General features: G+C 41.5%; 1 protein-coding gene across 1 annotated transcript; it reads left to right on the top strand.

Annotated features, from left to right (window-relative positions):
• Positions 1 to 586: 586 nt before the first annotated feature.
• SODALDRAFT_378017 (hypothetical protein) lies at positions 587 to 5,024 on the top strand (the record flags this gene model as incomplete). Its single annotated transcript, XM_028614950.1, has 14 exons — positions 587 to 606; positions 702 to 717; positions 871 to 995; positions 1,360 to 1,453; positions 1,576 to 1,800; positions 1,876 to 1,906; positions 2,003 to 2,059; positions 2,175 to 2,377; positions 2,459 to 2,521; positions 4,295 to 4,367; positions 4,467 to 4,516; positions 4,610 to 4,644; positions 4,789 to 4,904; positions 4,975 to 5,024. The coding sequence occupies 14 exons, from the start codon at positions 587 to 589 to the stop codon at positions 5,022 to 5,024; spliced, it is 1,158 nt and encodes a 385-aa protein (XP_028466676.1).
• Positions 5,025 to 16,776: the final 11,752 nt, after the last annotated feature.

Here is a 16,776-nt window from a genome sequence, read left to right on the forward strand (position 1 = left end):
GCTTATTAAATTCTATATAACGGGTAAATAGGGAAGAAGGGCTATAAAGATAAAATAAGCTACTCGACCCTCGGTATCCTATTTTATTAATATAGTAGGTATAGGGTATATATAGTCTTTATCTTTTAAATAAATCTGTATAACCGCTATAGTAGCTAGGAGCTATTAGAGTTATTTACGCTCTTATACCGATATATATAACTCTTTTAAAGCTTATTATAAATAAGGCTAGTGTATATCCTATCTTTTAGCTTATTAGTCTTAAGCTAATAAGCTAAGTCTAATATTTATTACTACTATAGCTATCTTCCTTTTTAAAATTAAGTAAGGCTAAATTTACGAGGTTAAACTTAGAAATCTTAGAGTTTTTATCTTTAAGGCATAATAGTCCGGAGAAATATACTATTATAGTTACTTAGTAGGATACCCTTTTTCTGAGTAGTTAACGAGACTAACTATTTTACAGGATATTATCCTTAAATATAAAGACGGCGCCTGGGTTAGTATTTTAAGCCCCTAGGCTATTTAGTTAGAGCTAGATAGATATTATAAGAGCCTGAAGGAAGGAAGTTTTGAGATAATTAAGATGGGTTTCGCTGAATCTGGGTAATGGTTTGAGGCAAGGAGTGGCTGGTGTGCCGTATGATGGGAAGTCAATAGGGTGAGGTTAGTCCGACTGGGGCACTACTTCGTACTGACAGCGCCCGATGCCAGCCGGTGCCACCTCCGCTTCTACCTAGATTCATACACGTAACCTACCTTCCTACCACACCACTAATTGACGATATCTTCGGTTCGTTCAACCTCGCTGCACTTGTCCTGCCAATTGTGGGTGCTATACGTGGTTGGGAAACCCTGCATCTTGTTCAGTGTTTGGTTTCTGGAGCTGCTACGTTTGAGTATGGGATGTGGATGTGGTGCCGCGAATGGTGGCGTAAGACGTATTATGTGGGCAACCAAGATTGGGACAGGTACTCTTCGGAATTTGCAGGTTTGTAAGCGAACATTATACATTAGTTTCTTAACTATATCATCCCCTTGTGTTTCACTGTCTCACAATTCCTTGGATGCTTCAAGGACCAAACTGCTATAGGAGAAGCAATATTTATATCGCCCTTTGTGGCTGCCCTGTCGATACAGAAAAAAAAAAAAACCTCGCTTATTCTCCCCGTTGGCGTGATTATGGCCAAGCGGATTCCCGCGTAGCCGCAGCCTCCCATTTCTAACAGGAGGCAGCTCGACCTAATCTGGATCTTGGTCGAGGAATACACGTGGCTATCCGTGGCAGGAAGAGTTTCTTGCCCCCCATAATCTATTCCCCTGCTTTTCTCACCTCCTCGCTCTGCGTTGTGGACATAGAGCTCTCTTAATGCACCAGCTTCTCCCAGCTTCGTCTCCCTATTATCTCTTCACAGTGAAAAGGGCGGTCTGGAGCAGGGTCATGCATATGCAAGTGCATGACATGGATTCATGAACCCAGCACACAAGAACTTGAACCCCTCCTTTCCGGCCGATGGGGGTTAAAGGGGGAGGGGGAGGCCTGAAGTTGTATATAAACCAAGATGAACTGCAAAGCAGCGGAATGGCTGTCTGCAGCTCCAATACAATGACCTGTACCTCATTATGTCGCACTCTAAGCAGTCCCCATTGATCGATCAATCACCAGCAGCTAGATGGGCAGCGTGGAGCCTCGTCGTGATCTACTTGCTCTGCTTTTTCGGACACGCTCTTGCCTTTCTCATGGATAAGTTCCTTAACGGCAACCAGGTCTTCTCGCTCACGATACTCCTCGCCACGCCTGTGATACTAAGAGCAATCTGGAATATTTTGGGCGCTCCAGTGTTGCAATGCACGCTATCACTAGCATGTTTTCAGTCTAAATCCATTTACGACAAGAAGCTTGGGCGTAAAAGTAATACCTTAAGCAAATTGCTCAGCGATATTCAGAAGGTCCCGCCGGTTATTTTCAAAGTCATTTTAGCTTTGATCCTTGCATGCCTAGTGCATTGGCTGCTCCAGTCGGTGTCGCAAGCACTGCATCAGCATTTGGTGCATGCTGGTTCAGTTTTAAGGCGTTGAATCGAGAGATCACCGATATCAAATGGGTCGCTGATAACGAAAGGTTTGTTGCATAGCACCACAGATATCGTGAGCTTGACTGACTTTGTTTGTAGAGAAGGAGCGAAAAAACGTCATCAATTCATCCAGCATGGGAACCCTTGTCGAGTTGGGGGCGGTGAGAGTTCCTGTCAACCAGAAGACGGTGCGATATCTTCTGGACCCGGAGGCAGCACAACCTCTTGTCCAACTGGAGTCGATGCTTGCAAATCGGCGATGGTGGGTCGGTTTTATCAAACTGGCATGGCAAGCTGGAGCAGTGGCGTTATTCGTGGTAGTTTCTTTAATGAACCCGGATTCCATCTTTATCATGTTTGCACTTGCAACCGATGTCATCCAGATCACAGAGGTTTGCGATAGTGGAACAAGTGCTTGGGGAAAAAGCCAGGAGCTCTCTAATGTTGTGAGAGGATGTGGCGTGTACCTTTGTACGGAGATGGCGTGGCGAACAGTTTTCATGTACCTGGTTAAGGGTCGCGATTTGACTGAGTATATTGAGGCCCACAGAAGGGAGGAGGAGAATTACGGTCGAAGGGTTACGAGATCTCGATAATCAACTTGCCATTATCGCTACGGTGAACATACTAATCACCTATGTCGGTGGGAGAACCAATCCTCTGGTCGACCTTCTGGGGCCGTTCGCGAGGTTATTAACGAGGCAATTCGGCGTATGTCCCAGCTTCCTATCTAGCCTGGCGATTTTTAACCTCTATCTAGCTGGACGTCTCTGGCTCGGCTAAAGTGGGCGTGGCATAAGTAAAGCCGTTGTATGTCTCGCTGCTTCCATTATTGCTTTTCGTCGTTACCTTTCGCCGCGTCTCGTCGCTGCAATACCTACTTTTTAATGGCATATTGCAGATGATAATCTGTTCTATCTTAGAGATCAAGTGGATAAGGTAGCTTAGAAATACGAGGCGGCTCGTGCCTCACGATTCGGAAACACGTTGAAATATAAAGAGACGAGGTTTGCGTTATTGTTTCGTAACTTAGGTTTGACAAAATTGAGTTACACTAATAAAGAAATCGACCTCCACCCGATACGCCCTTAAACCCATCATACGGCACACCAGCCACTCCTTGCCTCAAACCATTACCCAGATTCAGCGAAACCCATCTTACTCATCTTAAAACTTCCTTTCTTCAGGCTCTTATATTACCTATCTAGCTCTAACTGAATAGCCTAGGGACTTGAAATACTAACCCAGGCGCCGTCTTAGTGTTTAAGGATAATATCCTGTAAAATAGTTAGTCTCGTTAACTACTTAGAAAGAGCGTATCCTACTAGGTAACTACGATAGTATATATCTCCGGACTATTATACCTTAAAGATAAAAACTCCAGGATTTCTAAGTTTAACCTCGTAAATTCGGCCTTACTCGACTTTAAAAGGGAATATAGCTATAGTAGTGATAAATATTAAACTCGGCTTATAAGCTTAAGACTAATAAGCTAAAAGGCAGGATCTATACTAGCCTATTTATAATAAGATTTAAGAGGGTTATATATATCGGTATAAGAACGTAAATAACTCCTAGCTACTATACTAGCCACGAAGATTTATTTATAAGATAAAGACTATATATGCCCTACCCACTATCTTAATAAAATAGGATATCTATCTTTATAGCCCTCCTTCCCTATTTATTAATCCTATCTTATTTAATAAGCTACCTCTTTATACGAGATATACTCGTTTTACTACGACTACTTACTACCTTAATATTATCTATATATAAATAGATTAAGGTACGCTTATTCTTCGTTCTCCCTGTCTATTAACCTGCTTTAGAATCACCTACTAAGACCAGTTTATATATAGAAGGAATTTTATTACGGTTATATCCGCTGGATTATATCTTAATAGTATCCAAACTATGTCAGGACACAGCTTCGTTGTCCAGTACACGTTATATATCGGGAGTTCAGGTAGGTGAATATACTCTGGGACAGACCACCCTTGGATAATATAGCACTAACGCAAAATATTTGTTTAGAGGTGATGAAAAGTGCAGTGCGTCCTGAACTCCTCTTGGCTTGAACACCCCTGCCTTACCACTATGAGGATTATGCCCCGCCTCTTAGCCTCTTAGCTCCCTCCCTGCTCGTACATATGCCTGATTCTCTTGCCTATAAAGCTCTGCTGACATTTTACCCCATTTCTCCAAACGCGCCATAGGCCACTGCAAGCCTAGTCAGACTCAGCCTTGGGAAATGCTTATTCGACGGCACACAAAGCAATGGACCAAACCGTGAGGGGGGAAAAGTACAAAAAGTATGATTAGGGGGAAGAACAACGAGGTGCAGGGGAAAGCAAATAGCCGTGGAAGCCCAGCACTGCTGTCTTGGAGTTGGCCGAAGTGACGTGATCGTCACCGTCCCTTCTAATATTCTCGGATCCGTCGCCTTATCCATTACGGTATTAGAATTCAGGACGAATAACAAAAGAGGAAGAAGATCTATTAAATAAAGAGAACACCGATGCTGCCTGGAGGATGCCATCTATAAACATAAGGCTTCCGACCCATGGTAATGATGCCTCACCGCCTAAATACGTTGCCTGGTTGGGAAATGGGGTCGAGCTCTATTTCCTCCTGTGTTTAGGCATCATCCTTATCCAGGGCCGCGGCGGACAGAACCTGAGAATTTCCCGGTAGTATGTTCCTGGTCGAGTTTGCTGATGGAAGGCGAGGAATCTGTGTCCGAGACCTCCCGATTTCAATATCGGGATAATGCTGTTGATGACCAAAACTCTGTGACCATACATCAGGGTACCGCCATGGACGAAAGTGGAAGCAACTCACCAGCTCTTCCAAAGGAAGACATTGCCGTAGCAGGAACCACGCGTATCTCTCGGAGCTGAGGATTATGACGAGCAGGCACTGCGGGAGGAGATGCACCTGGGATAACCCGCTAAGGTGGATGAACAATAGCACCACTGATGCCAGGAAGACGAAAAAACTCAAAAGAGTTAAAAGGCCTAGCCGCTATCGAGATGCCTTTGCCTGGCTACGTAACTAGACCCTATTGCCCGATAAAATTATAAGGGTAAAATAGCATAGCGTCGGTGCGCCCCATAGCCATTCATCGCCATTCTCTACTAACTGCCACGTACTAAACCCAATAAAGAACCCTAGAGGAGGAAGGCTCCCCTAAAAGTATATACGCAGAAATCTCTATATACTACGCGGCTTTTCCTTAGTAATAGGGAGGGCTTCGTAGAGACTTAGAGTTATAGGGTATACCTACTCTATAAGCTAGAAACGAATTAGAACTATTCTATACTAGCCGAATTCTAATATATCTATATACTAAGGATAGCAAGGCCTATTATATCTTTAGAAGCTATCAGTAATCGACTATTATAATTATCGAATATATATACGATTATATAGGTAAGTCCGAGCGCCGATAAGCTAAACTAAGTTAAGATACAAAGCTAATAAACCACGCCTTTCAAGGGCTTTTTCGTATATATAGAATAAGAATAGTAGAGCTAAAAGGCGAAGACGAGGGCTACCGTTATATAAGCCTCGATAACTATATAGTTATTAGGCTATATCTTAGAAGCGGTAAAGATTAAGATAGAGAAAAGTAAAGAAGAAGGTAAATAAGGTATTACGGGAGCTTATAGTTTACCCCTATATAGTTCGCCCGGTAATATAAGGTTTTTATATCGGTTACTTAAAGCGCGGAGACTCCGTTTAGCTAGTATAGGATTTAGATTTATTAAAGCTTTTATAACCTTAAGCTAACGCTAAAACGCGAGATTATCCTTAGGTATAAGTTAGTTCCTAGGCGATACTATATTACTTAGTCGATTCGGCGTAAAGTAATAGACTAGGATTAATAATATATATATACTTTGTATTAATATACTAACCTCCGGATATTACCCTTACTAATATAAGTATAATCCGCGGTCGGTTATAGATATCTTAACTATACTACCCCCTTAACCACGATTACACGCTATTCCTTTCCTAGAGGGGGCTATTTCCCCCTCTCTAAGTTGTAGCTACGACCTCTCTAAATACGTTTAAACTAAGTGCCTATCACTTAGTCGCCGAAACTTATCCTAATCCTTATATACTTAAACTTAGCTATAATGAATCTTCGTAGGCACTAACTATATAGTAATCTATTATGCTGCTAGTATATATCCTAACTCGAGGCACGCATTTAAGAGTACGAATCACACGTGGCTGGACTCGAATACTAGCTTAGACTTCGCTAACCTTAACTTAAGCCGGCTAAGGCCCTTCCTAAGGATATACCGGCCCTAAATAATATAATAACAACAAAGACGGGCACACTGACCATCATTGAGTGGACACTCGAAAGCCATCCAAACCGGGAATAACCTGGCATCCTAGAAAATAACGATAACCCTAATAGGTCTAGGCTATAGGTCCTCACGCTGTTAAGCGCCCTTTCCACGATTAGTAACTTCGTTGACCGTATCCCCTAGAATAAGAAGCAGTGGCAGCAGAAAAGGTCGGAGCTGGGCTTAGATACGGAGGAGGGTATCCTGTAAGCGTTTAACGATATCCTCTCGCCTTAAAACATCGCTCAGGTAACGCCCGCAAATTCTACCTAAACATCACTGAGCATCTCTAACTATCTCGCCCGCCGCGCTATAGAGGTAGGCAAAGCGGGTTACGAGGCCCGCCGCGCCGTGGCCTTATCGGTGTTCGGGGGCCTAGTGTTTCTAGGAGAATGCCTCGTTACGCTTAAGTTAGGTGTTAAAACAGAAGACGTGAACAAATCCATAAAAGACTTTCTAGGCAGGTTACGATCAATAACCTATAAAGCAGACGCAAAATAATTACAAAAATATCGGCATATAGCTATATAGATCATATAGCAGATACGTGTCCTATATAAGGATTTCCGCCACCGTGCCTTTAAATTGCTTCTCTATAGTATATTAGTCGCCCCTACGTCTTTGTATTAATGCTCATCGGCTCCTTAGCGCTAACCTATATTACGGCGTACGACACGTTAGCGAGATCCAAAAGCAACCATAAATTCCGAGACGATATTCTAAAGCTAAAAAAAACCCTCCCGAGCTTGCATTCAATCATAGCTAAGTTCTAGTCAAAGTTGCCTTTTAATCCTGTGTTTTGTGTCTAGGCTAACCTTCGTCGAAGGTTAGGTGTGGATTATTATAAACAGGTCTACGATACCCTATAGACGACCCATATTAGTCACAAGCAGTGCGAAATATAGTACTAAGCCCTAACTTAAGAGACGCCTAATATCTGCCGACGATTAATTTAACCGCCGATATTAGACTAGCCTAGAAAGCGACGGAGAATAACGTTTAGTAGCACGAGGAATCCGCCTAATAAGGAAGGAATTTAAATCCATACCCAGGGCACACCTATCCGAGAAAATAATATAACCCGGTAATACTAAGTGCCTCCTTTATCATAACTCTCTCCTATCACTATTATAGATAGGGAAACACCACGCAGAACTAAAGAATACCAATCTTCGGCCACGAGCTTCTCGTCCGCTACCGTGGATATTCTAACGTAATTTACCGAGATCGGACACACTCTAGCCCTAGGCGTCGGAATTAGAGATACTCCAGATATATATAAAGGAAGTCTACGTCGAAACCAGGCCTTACCCACGTAATCCGATACTAAAATAAGCGGACTCGATTCGCACCTTTATTCGATAAGGCGGGAGGAATACGAGGATAGAATTCGGATTCTACGGGAAACAGAAGCTTTTACTCGGGAGTCCCGTATAAGGTCTACCGCTTCCAATAACAGGGTAAGCTCGCCTCCTACGACCGAATCTACGTCTACACGTAGCTAGGAGTAGACCGAATTTTTTTATAGCCACTCAGGCAGGGTTTAGACAGCATAAAAGATATCGCCTCTCCACTTACTAGCTATTATAGCCGGACAGGATTATACGGGGCAGCGTACAGAGCCTATTCTAACCCTTAGACCTATAGAACCGATCTTAGGAAGCTTAGGCAGCCCGTATAGGTTTTCGCCGTATAGTGCCGAAAATACTATATTACGATCCTAGCCTAATCTATTAGTCGGCCCGGGGGTTAAATCTATAGAGTAGCCCTCGGTAAGCGGCCACTCTAATACCTCCGGCCTTATTACTCTTCTAAAAGCTATATCGGAGGGGGATATATTTCAGGGCTAAGAGTATACCGGCAGCGCGAACTATAGTAAGGGTGCTCTACAGGGTAACTTTAATAGTCCGAGGCGGCCGGTAGCTAGTATAGAAACTATTTTCTCTAACGACGTAGATTAGGCTTTATAGGTAAACCTCTAACCGGTTCGCGACCTCCTAACCCCCCTCTTTTACTGGCTTTATAAATAGCATCAAGATAAAGTAAATTTGACCTTTCTCCACCTTGAGATATATACCTTCTTCGAGCTTAAAGGGCTAAGACTAATTATCTATATTATAAAGGTCCCTATTACCCTCTGCTATATAAATAGTAATAATAGGCTTTATCTATTAGGGCACTAGGATAGGTATAACGGCGCTTATTCTACTATTTAGCGTAGATAGAGAGCTATATCTAAGTTAAAATACACCCCTTATTATATTAACTTTGTCGCCTCCGACCCACCGCTTAATATCAGATTTCTTATTAGTTAGACTAGCTATTCTGTTAAATCAGCATAGACATACCATGTCTTTAATAACCCGTTTAGTTATATCCTTAAGTGTCTTAGGCGATAACTTTATCTTGAAGAGCTTCACGTCTTTATCCTCTATATTAACTCTCTCGCCGGTTTAACTATTTACGGGTATCTCTTCCGCGGCCTTCCTGGCTAACACTTAGAGCGCCGAGGATACGGTGATGGGTTCTATGATATAGAGGCGCTAGTGCTGCTTATCGTGAGGGTAAAACTATAAAAGTGTATAGAGACGCTTAAAATTAACGAGCTAGTACTTGAAGCACGGTATAGTGGGATCCTAAAAGTCTGCTATGGGAGCCTGAAATATAGTAAACGCCTATTAGTGGTGTGGTTTGAAATCGCGTAAGTTCTCGGGCTGCTAATATACAGATCTGGGTTAGGGAAACTTCTGAATAAAACTTCTGAATAACGCCGGTATCCGTAGTATCCACCTAATAGGTCACGTGCGAACTACTCTATTAGAGGCTAATAGTAGCGCCTGCGATACTCAATATCTAGGTACCGTACCGTCGAGCCCTTAGTTTAATAATATTTCGACTAGTAATTCCGGATAGAATACACTTATATTAGTGCACGGTAGGATAGAGGGAATGAATCTTTCTGAAATATTTTGCCTTAGTTATAAAAGGAGTAGAGGTAGAATGCTAGGATAATGCCCGGCTCTCTGCAACATAATTATTCAATCTAAAGTCATAGTTTCCGTGCCCTGCATAATCTTATCTATAGAAACTATACTACCACTTTAGCTTCCGTCTTACTTCGATATATTATCCGCGGACTCGTTTACGGGCTATTTATCTATCTAATCTAATGACGAAGGATCGTTATCCTTCTAGGAGTTTAGCTCTATAGTGGTATTCTTAGCTAGATTATTGCTATCCACAGAGTCGGCACCCTTAGTAGCGGTAGGAGGACTTTAAGAATCTTTAGGCGGGTTTTCCGTAGTCCTGGTCTTGGTTAGGCTAATAGCAGGAGCGCCGGCTCTCTCTATAGAAGTGCCGTGGTCTGCTATAATAAAGGTGCTATTAGTTTATAGGGTTAGGTATAAGCTATGCGTAAGAGATATATTAGTAAGGAGAGATAATAACTAAGGGAAATCGATTATATCCTCTTAGTCTCTCGTAGCTATACTCCGAGTTATAAATCCTTGGAAGCTATGATAAGAAATGGAGGGTTATTCTTATACCTTCTGAAAAGCACTATTAGCAAGTCGAGGTTATGCCTTCTTATGAAAACTAGTGTAAGCCTGCGGTAGAACTAAGATAGAATAATGTTCTGGTCACCGATATTGGTATATGAATTAGTCTGGCTGGTGGTTATAGGCTCCTCCGGAGGAAGGGCCGTTTATATACTTGATGGTTAACCCGTTAAGCAGGCAGAGACGGTCAAGAGAGCTCGCCGTACTAATTCCGCCAGGGATAAATAACGATCACCGAGCTGTTAGTGTGGCTGTCTTCTACTACACACCTTTAGGGGTATAGTTATGCCTTAATATTAGAGAGACCGGCTAGTCTTACCCTTATACACCGTGAAAAGCCCTGCCGGTAAGTTCACCGATCTGGAAGGTCTAGCAGGTATATAGCTTAACCTCTATCACGGCCGTTTATCTCTCCGTTTAGCTAACTGCCCTTAGATTATTAAGGCTGAATAGTTGGTTAGGGGTTGACTATGACTTGTATGTATAGTGCTTGAGTACCGGAATAGCCTCCGCGAATAAACTTCCTCCTCCCTAGATAAGGCGAGCACGGGGTATAAGCTAGACCGCTGCTAACCCCTAAGACGCCTTGACTCCTCGAGTATTAGCTTAAGCCCGGTAAGATCTAGGCCGCGTTATATAGATATTAGCTAGTATATTTGCCTGAGCGCTTTAGGTGCTCTTCTAGGTGGCCGGCTATACGGCGATAAGGCGGACGATAAAGATTATAAATCTATGATCCTTAAAGTAAATACGGCGGAGGGCTAAGCTAGCGATATTGGATTATAAAACTATAATCCCTGGAGGTATAGTAGATCCGGTGTTTAAGAACTTAGAAGGAGCGATAGGGCGAATAATAGGCAGCACGAAGTATAGTCTTACTGATAATGCAGGTCCCGTATCGAGGAACTAACCCCTAAGAGCTTACCTTCCGGAGAATCACACTAACGTGCTATCTTCCTAAATCGAGCTAGTTCGGTCGAGCATAAGTAATATCGAGAATAGATATAAGGTGGCTTATAATATAGGAGCAGGCCTATGCGAAGCTAGATATTTATTTGGACGTATAAGAGAAAACTCGGATTTCGGAATATTTAGATTTAATGAATTTATCGTAAGTGTAACTATATATGCAAAACGCACCCTTAAGGCTTTGCGTCTTTCTTTGGCTTTAGTCTAAGTGGGGAAAAAGTTACTAAACCCCTCCTTAAATAGTAGCATATATACTCTTACTAAGTCGTTATCGTCCCTAAATCCGCTCTATAGAGTCGACTGCATCACCTTCTATAGAAGACCCGTAGAAGGCTATATCAGAAAATGGGTTTTTCGTCGCTTAGGATCCGCTCCTAGGGTAAAATATTAGGCAAATAGACGAGGATACTACTCCTTTTGTATTAGCTAGTGGTTTATAGTTTTACAAAGCTAATATCCTAGATAACCCGGTTAATCAGAGATACCGGTTTCGTGAGACTTATCTCTAACTTAATAGCAAATTCAACCGATTCTCCGGTTTTACTTTGACTCCCCTGCACTAGGCCTTTACAGATCTATCGGCGCTAAACCTCCCGGTATCTATATATTCAGGAGTAATCCGAATTCCTATATAAGAGTACTTATCGTCTAGCTATAGAGTATCGGGTTAAGAGGAATATTTTGGGAAGCTTTATATAAATAGTGGTTAGACACTATCGAGGCGGATAATTCTCTTTTACGGGTTCCTCCCGCTTATATCCGTTAGCTCGGCCTCGAACCTATTCCCGTCTATTTCGAGTAAGGAGGATTATATATTTCGGAGGATTATATATTTCGTTCCTCCCTATATTAATCGGCTATCACGGATAGCAGCGTCGCTTTTAACGACCGAACCGCGTTCTTAGTCTAATAAGGCACTTTAACCACGGTTATATTTAGGAATAACGAGGTAGTTAAGGGATAGAGTCCAATAAAACTGCCTAAGTCGCTTAAAGCATTAGTTACTAATATTATAGAGAGCACGATTATTTGGATGAATATCGGTCTAAATAAGCCTATATACTGCCGGTCCCTTTACCCGCCTGCCCACCCCCTGTGTATGGCATAATGCTATTAGAAATACTGTTAAGTTAATTAACCCCTGGATAAGATTTATACGGTGCGTTAGAGGAGAAGGAATATATCAGAGGCTATTTTATATAGTAGAAGGGTGGAATTATGATACTATGGAAGATTAGTGCCTGGATACTAGGTAAGATTAAATTTATATCCGAGAAGCAGCCCGTTAACGTTATAGACCTATTAAGTACGGCCCGAGAATAATACCGATAATATCGGCTCGGTGTCGACTAATAAATCGCTTTAAGATATAGCTATGCAAAATATTAGAAGACCTGGAAGCGATATCAGGAATAGAGTATTACCCGGTAAATGGTTTTTAGCCTGAAGCACTTAATTTAAGCTGTTATCTATAGCTACTATATATCTCTTAGTCGCTCGATCTAATACTAAGTATATATTCTCTAGAAGTGGTTACTTTATGGTGCCCTCTCGGTCCTCCGAAAGACTTTCCCGTCGAGTAAGTATTATATTTAGCTTCTGGTTAGTATAGGCCCGTAGTTAGGCGTACTGCTCCTTCCTATAGAAATCTCTGGCTTTAGTGCTCCGCTGCTTTTTAGCTCTGTATTTATACCTTATATATTTTCTTACTCGGGAAAACAAGGCACGGCAGAAGATATAAATCTCGTAGCATTAAACGTCTATATATATAACGTTAGTGCTGCCTTAAGAGAGGAATAGGAAAGGAATACGTGTTTAGTCATACACTATTAGACCCCGCCTTATCTTGAACTGCCTTTTCCGGCGGTATTTTAGGTAGGGATATTAATGCCTGGCTTAGTACGTTCCCCCTCTCTTAGATAAACCGACACCACCCCGCCTATTATTATCGTTGTCATTATTATCGTCGTCGTTATCGCTATTATCGTCGTCGTCGTTATTATCGTTATACTCGTCCCTATCTTCGTCGATACCCCTATCTCCTAGATAGAGTCGTGGTAAATATACTACGACTTATAGCTATCTAACTGGCAGTTATTACATTTCTAGCTATAGAATCGTTAGGAAGGTCTCTTATAGGCTGGGAACACTAACCTGGAAAGCTCCGATATAGCTACGTAATGCTTTGGTTATAGTGAACTGCTTAAAATAAGTCTAGCACTAAAGCTTCTCGTTAATATTACCCGCCGTCTTACTTAACTCGAATCGTATCTAGTACTACTATCGGTCGCTCGTTATAGTTAGCCTATAGGATTCGTAAGGAAAGGAGAAATAAGAACTCGATTACTCGCGTGGAGACTTTAGGAAAGGTGTGGGGAACCGCGTAGAGCTTAATTAGGTGGAAAGCTACGCTAATATATCGAAGTAGAGCCGAGGGTTACTATAAAGAGGATATAAGATAGTTATAAGTAATCCTATATACTAGTTTTAAGTGTATTACTCGAAATATCTAACCTCGAAAATCACGCTTTTAGCTGAATTTTCTCGTATAGGGCTCCGGGCCCGCCTAGAGTATTTCGAATAAGATAACTAAATATCGAGAATACGGCGGAACTAGTCGCGTAGGCTAATACGTTATTATAAAGTATAGCGGCGATAGCGAAGAAAGGGCAGATTCTGCTTAGTGCAGCGCGTAGCATATTATAACCTAGAGTGATAACCGATTTAGTAAACTTTTTATACGGTATTCACTCTACCGATACACCATTCATTCCAAGAAGACGACTAATGAACCCTTAGACCGAGTATAGAAGATATAAGCGTGCTAGTCCGAACCTATTATTAAAACTGGCAGTTCGGGAATTCTCTGCTATCTTACCGGTATACGGTGGGGAGTTCAGGCTTAATATAGGATTATGATACATAACGGGCTTACGTCGGGGAGGATTAGTTGACTAGAATGGATATATTAGTATTAGCTTTATACTCTACTTCTCTAATATCTTACGCTTCGGTAGCAGACGTACTAAGACCCCGCCGAACTTAACACTAACTATCATAGGCGGTGAGAGTGTATAGGTGCTAAAGAATTATTTATATGGGCGGCAGGATATAAGGCGACTCTTCTTAATTGGCTATGGTAGCCTGCGTGGTGGCTGCTCGGCTAGGCTATAAACGATAATTATAGGTGGGCCGCTATAGCTTCGTTAGCCTTAATGGTTTCGCTATCTCGTCCTAAATCGTATAGGGTAGGGCACTTAAAGGAACGACGCGCTAGATATAGGCAGGGTAAATTAAGTCGGCTAAATAGCCCTGCTAGTTAAGATATATGCAGTAACTCACGTCTATTAGATTATAAGACTATAGCGCAGGAATAGGTATTTATAAGTGTATAATATAACGAAGGAAGTATCCTATTACTTATACGCGACCGTAATTAGAAAGGAAAACGAAAATATTATCCTTTTATAGCCGCTAACGGGGATATAGTCTTATAAAGTAAGGTTTATTAATGCCTACCACTAATTAGACGTCGGGATACTAAAATCGTGTATAAACGAGGTAGTATACTCCTAACTATAACCGCCCCACTTCGTCCTGCATCTAGCGAGCTACCCCTAGCCTCTTAACTCCCTAACCTTCCCTTATATCCCTAACGTGTCCTTATTTCCCTTAACCTCCACCTATATTTCTCTAGTATCCCCCTTAGGCTTCTATATCGCTATACCCTACTCTAGTCTTAACGTTTCTATTATAATATCACCAGTATTACGTCGTATCTACGCGATCGCGGAAGAGCTAAATCAGCGTCGGATTATTCTGACCGTACGTCGAAGAGATTTAGAAGAACGCCTGGTTATAGCCTTTAAGCCACTAGGCCGCTAACCACGCCGCGATATACCCCGTCCAAAGCAAGATATTAAGCGGCGCTCTACACAGAGGAAGGCCTAAAGAGTGTATTTAGAGGTTCTCGATAAGGATCTTTATATTTTCCTCCCTTTGATCCTCGCTATATCGCTAAGAGCTTACGGGTCCTTCGATCTCTATGGCTTTCGTCAGTATCGCTAAAAACTACACAGAACCCTCCTAAGCCATAGTGCTAGATTAATACTCGAAGAGATAGCAATAAGACTAGATATTAAGCAAAACCCTGACTTTAAAAGACTGATAGCGTCGCTATTTTCAGAAGGTTATACTACTTTTCTTTATTCACCAGGGTAAAGTTAATAGTCAGGAAAGTTTCTTAACGGACACCCGAACCGATTACTATAGCGGATAACGACTACTAGGTATATCGCGTAGCCGACTTGAATACCGTTTATAATATCTTCGGTAATCAAATATATAATAAGATTAAAATTAGGCTAAGACGCATTTATAAGAAAGCGATAAGTCTAACTTACCAGATAATAAAATTATAAGGATAAACTTCCCTAAAGAGGGTTTTTAGGATACCTTAGTCTGGTTAGACGTAGGATTCGCCACCGAAATCGCCCAGATCTTATTTCCGTAGTTAAAGCTCCCGCTTCTGTTAAGCGAATCTTTAGACGACTATCTAGCACGGGTATCGGATTCTTTAACGGTTAATAGCAGTTAGGAAAGCGAAATAAGCGAGACGAGACTAGAAGAAGACTATGTATTTTTCTCTCTTATAGGAGCGATTATCTCGGCTCTTATCTTGATCTTTAACCCCTGCGTTTGCGATAGGATCGAAAAGAGCTATCTACGATTATAGGAAAAAGAATATATGCTTTAAGAAATAACGGATTATATTATGATAAAAATATATCGTAAGTAACCTCACCACGGGACGATATATTTACGTGTTAGATTTAGTGTATAGTTTAATATAACGAATAGCTTATATACCGGGTAGGTATCTCTTACTAGGATTATCCCGACCTTAACTTCCCTCTAACGATATATATACCTACTCGCGCGGGAATATCTATTTCCCTATTTCTCTGTATAGACTAAATTATCTCGCCGTTTTCGTTTTAAAAGGCAATATTCTCGTATTTAAAGAAGCAGAACTTCCTCTTATAATTTTCCGCTATAATATAATTAATAGCATACTTCTTATAATCCTGGAAGAACTCCGGCGACCGTGTAAGGTATTTCTATCAGTCACTATAAGACTAATTAGAATCAGATTATATACGAAATAAGTTTAATAGGCCTTACTAGAATTTCCGCTATTACTACTATCGGATTTTTTATCTCTTATTCGGTTATTATAGTAAAGACTATAGTAATTCGACACCTCGTACGCACTGGAATTCTGGCTTAAGTGACACTTCGGAGATTTATAATTCGGAGGTTTAGCGAACGGTATCTATCCTACGTTAGCTAGTAATAAATTTCGGGAGTAGAGGGGATACTACTATAACTCTTATAAATATCGTTACGTTAGGAGTTTATTCGAGGGCTTCGTAAAGTGGAATAAAGAATGACTATATTATAAGTGGTAACCGTTAGGCTCTGAGGTAATATCCTAACCGTGGCTGACTAGCTATAAACTAAGCTATATAAGCTATATCAAGACGTTTACGGTATATACTTGTTAGAGTATACCACGAGACACCTCCACGGTGTAATTTCGTGAGTCATAAGACCTAGAGTCCTCTAGAGTCTCCCTCCTTCCTGCTCCCATAATATCCCATAATATCCCACAATATCCTTCAATATTCCACAACATCCGAAAATATCCGACAATATCCTACAATATCCATCAACATCCACAACGTCCACAACATCCACAACGTCCACAACATCCACAACGTCCACAACATCCACAACGTCCACAAC

The sequence above is a fragment of the Sodiomyces alkalinus genome (genome assembly GCF_003711515.1).
Source record: "Sodiomyces alkalinus F11 unplaced genomic scaffold SODALscaffold_4, whole genome shotgun sequence".
Classification (NCBI taxonomy): Eukaryota; Fungi; Ascomycota; class Sordariomycetes; order Glomerellales; family Plectosphaerellaceae; genus Sodiomyces; species Sodiomyces alkalinus.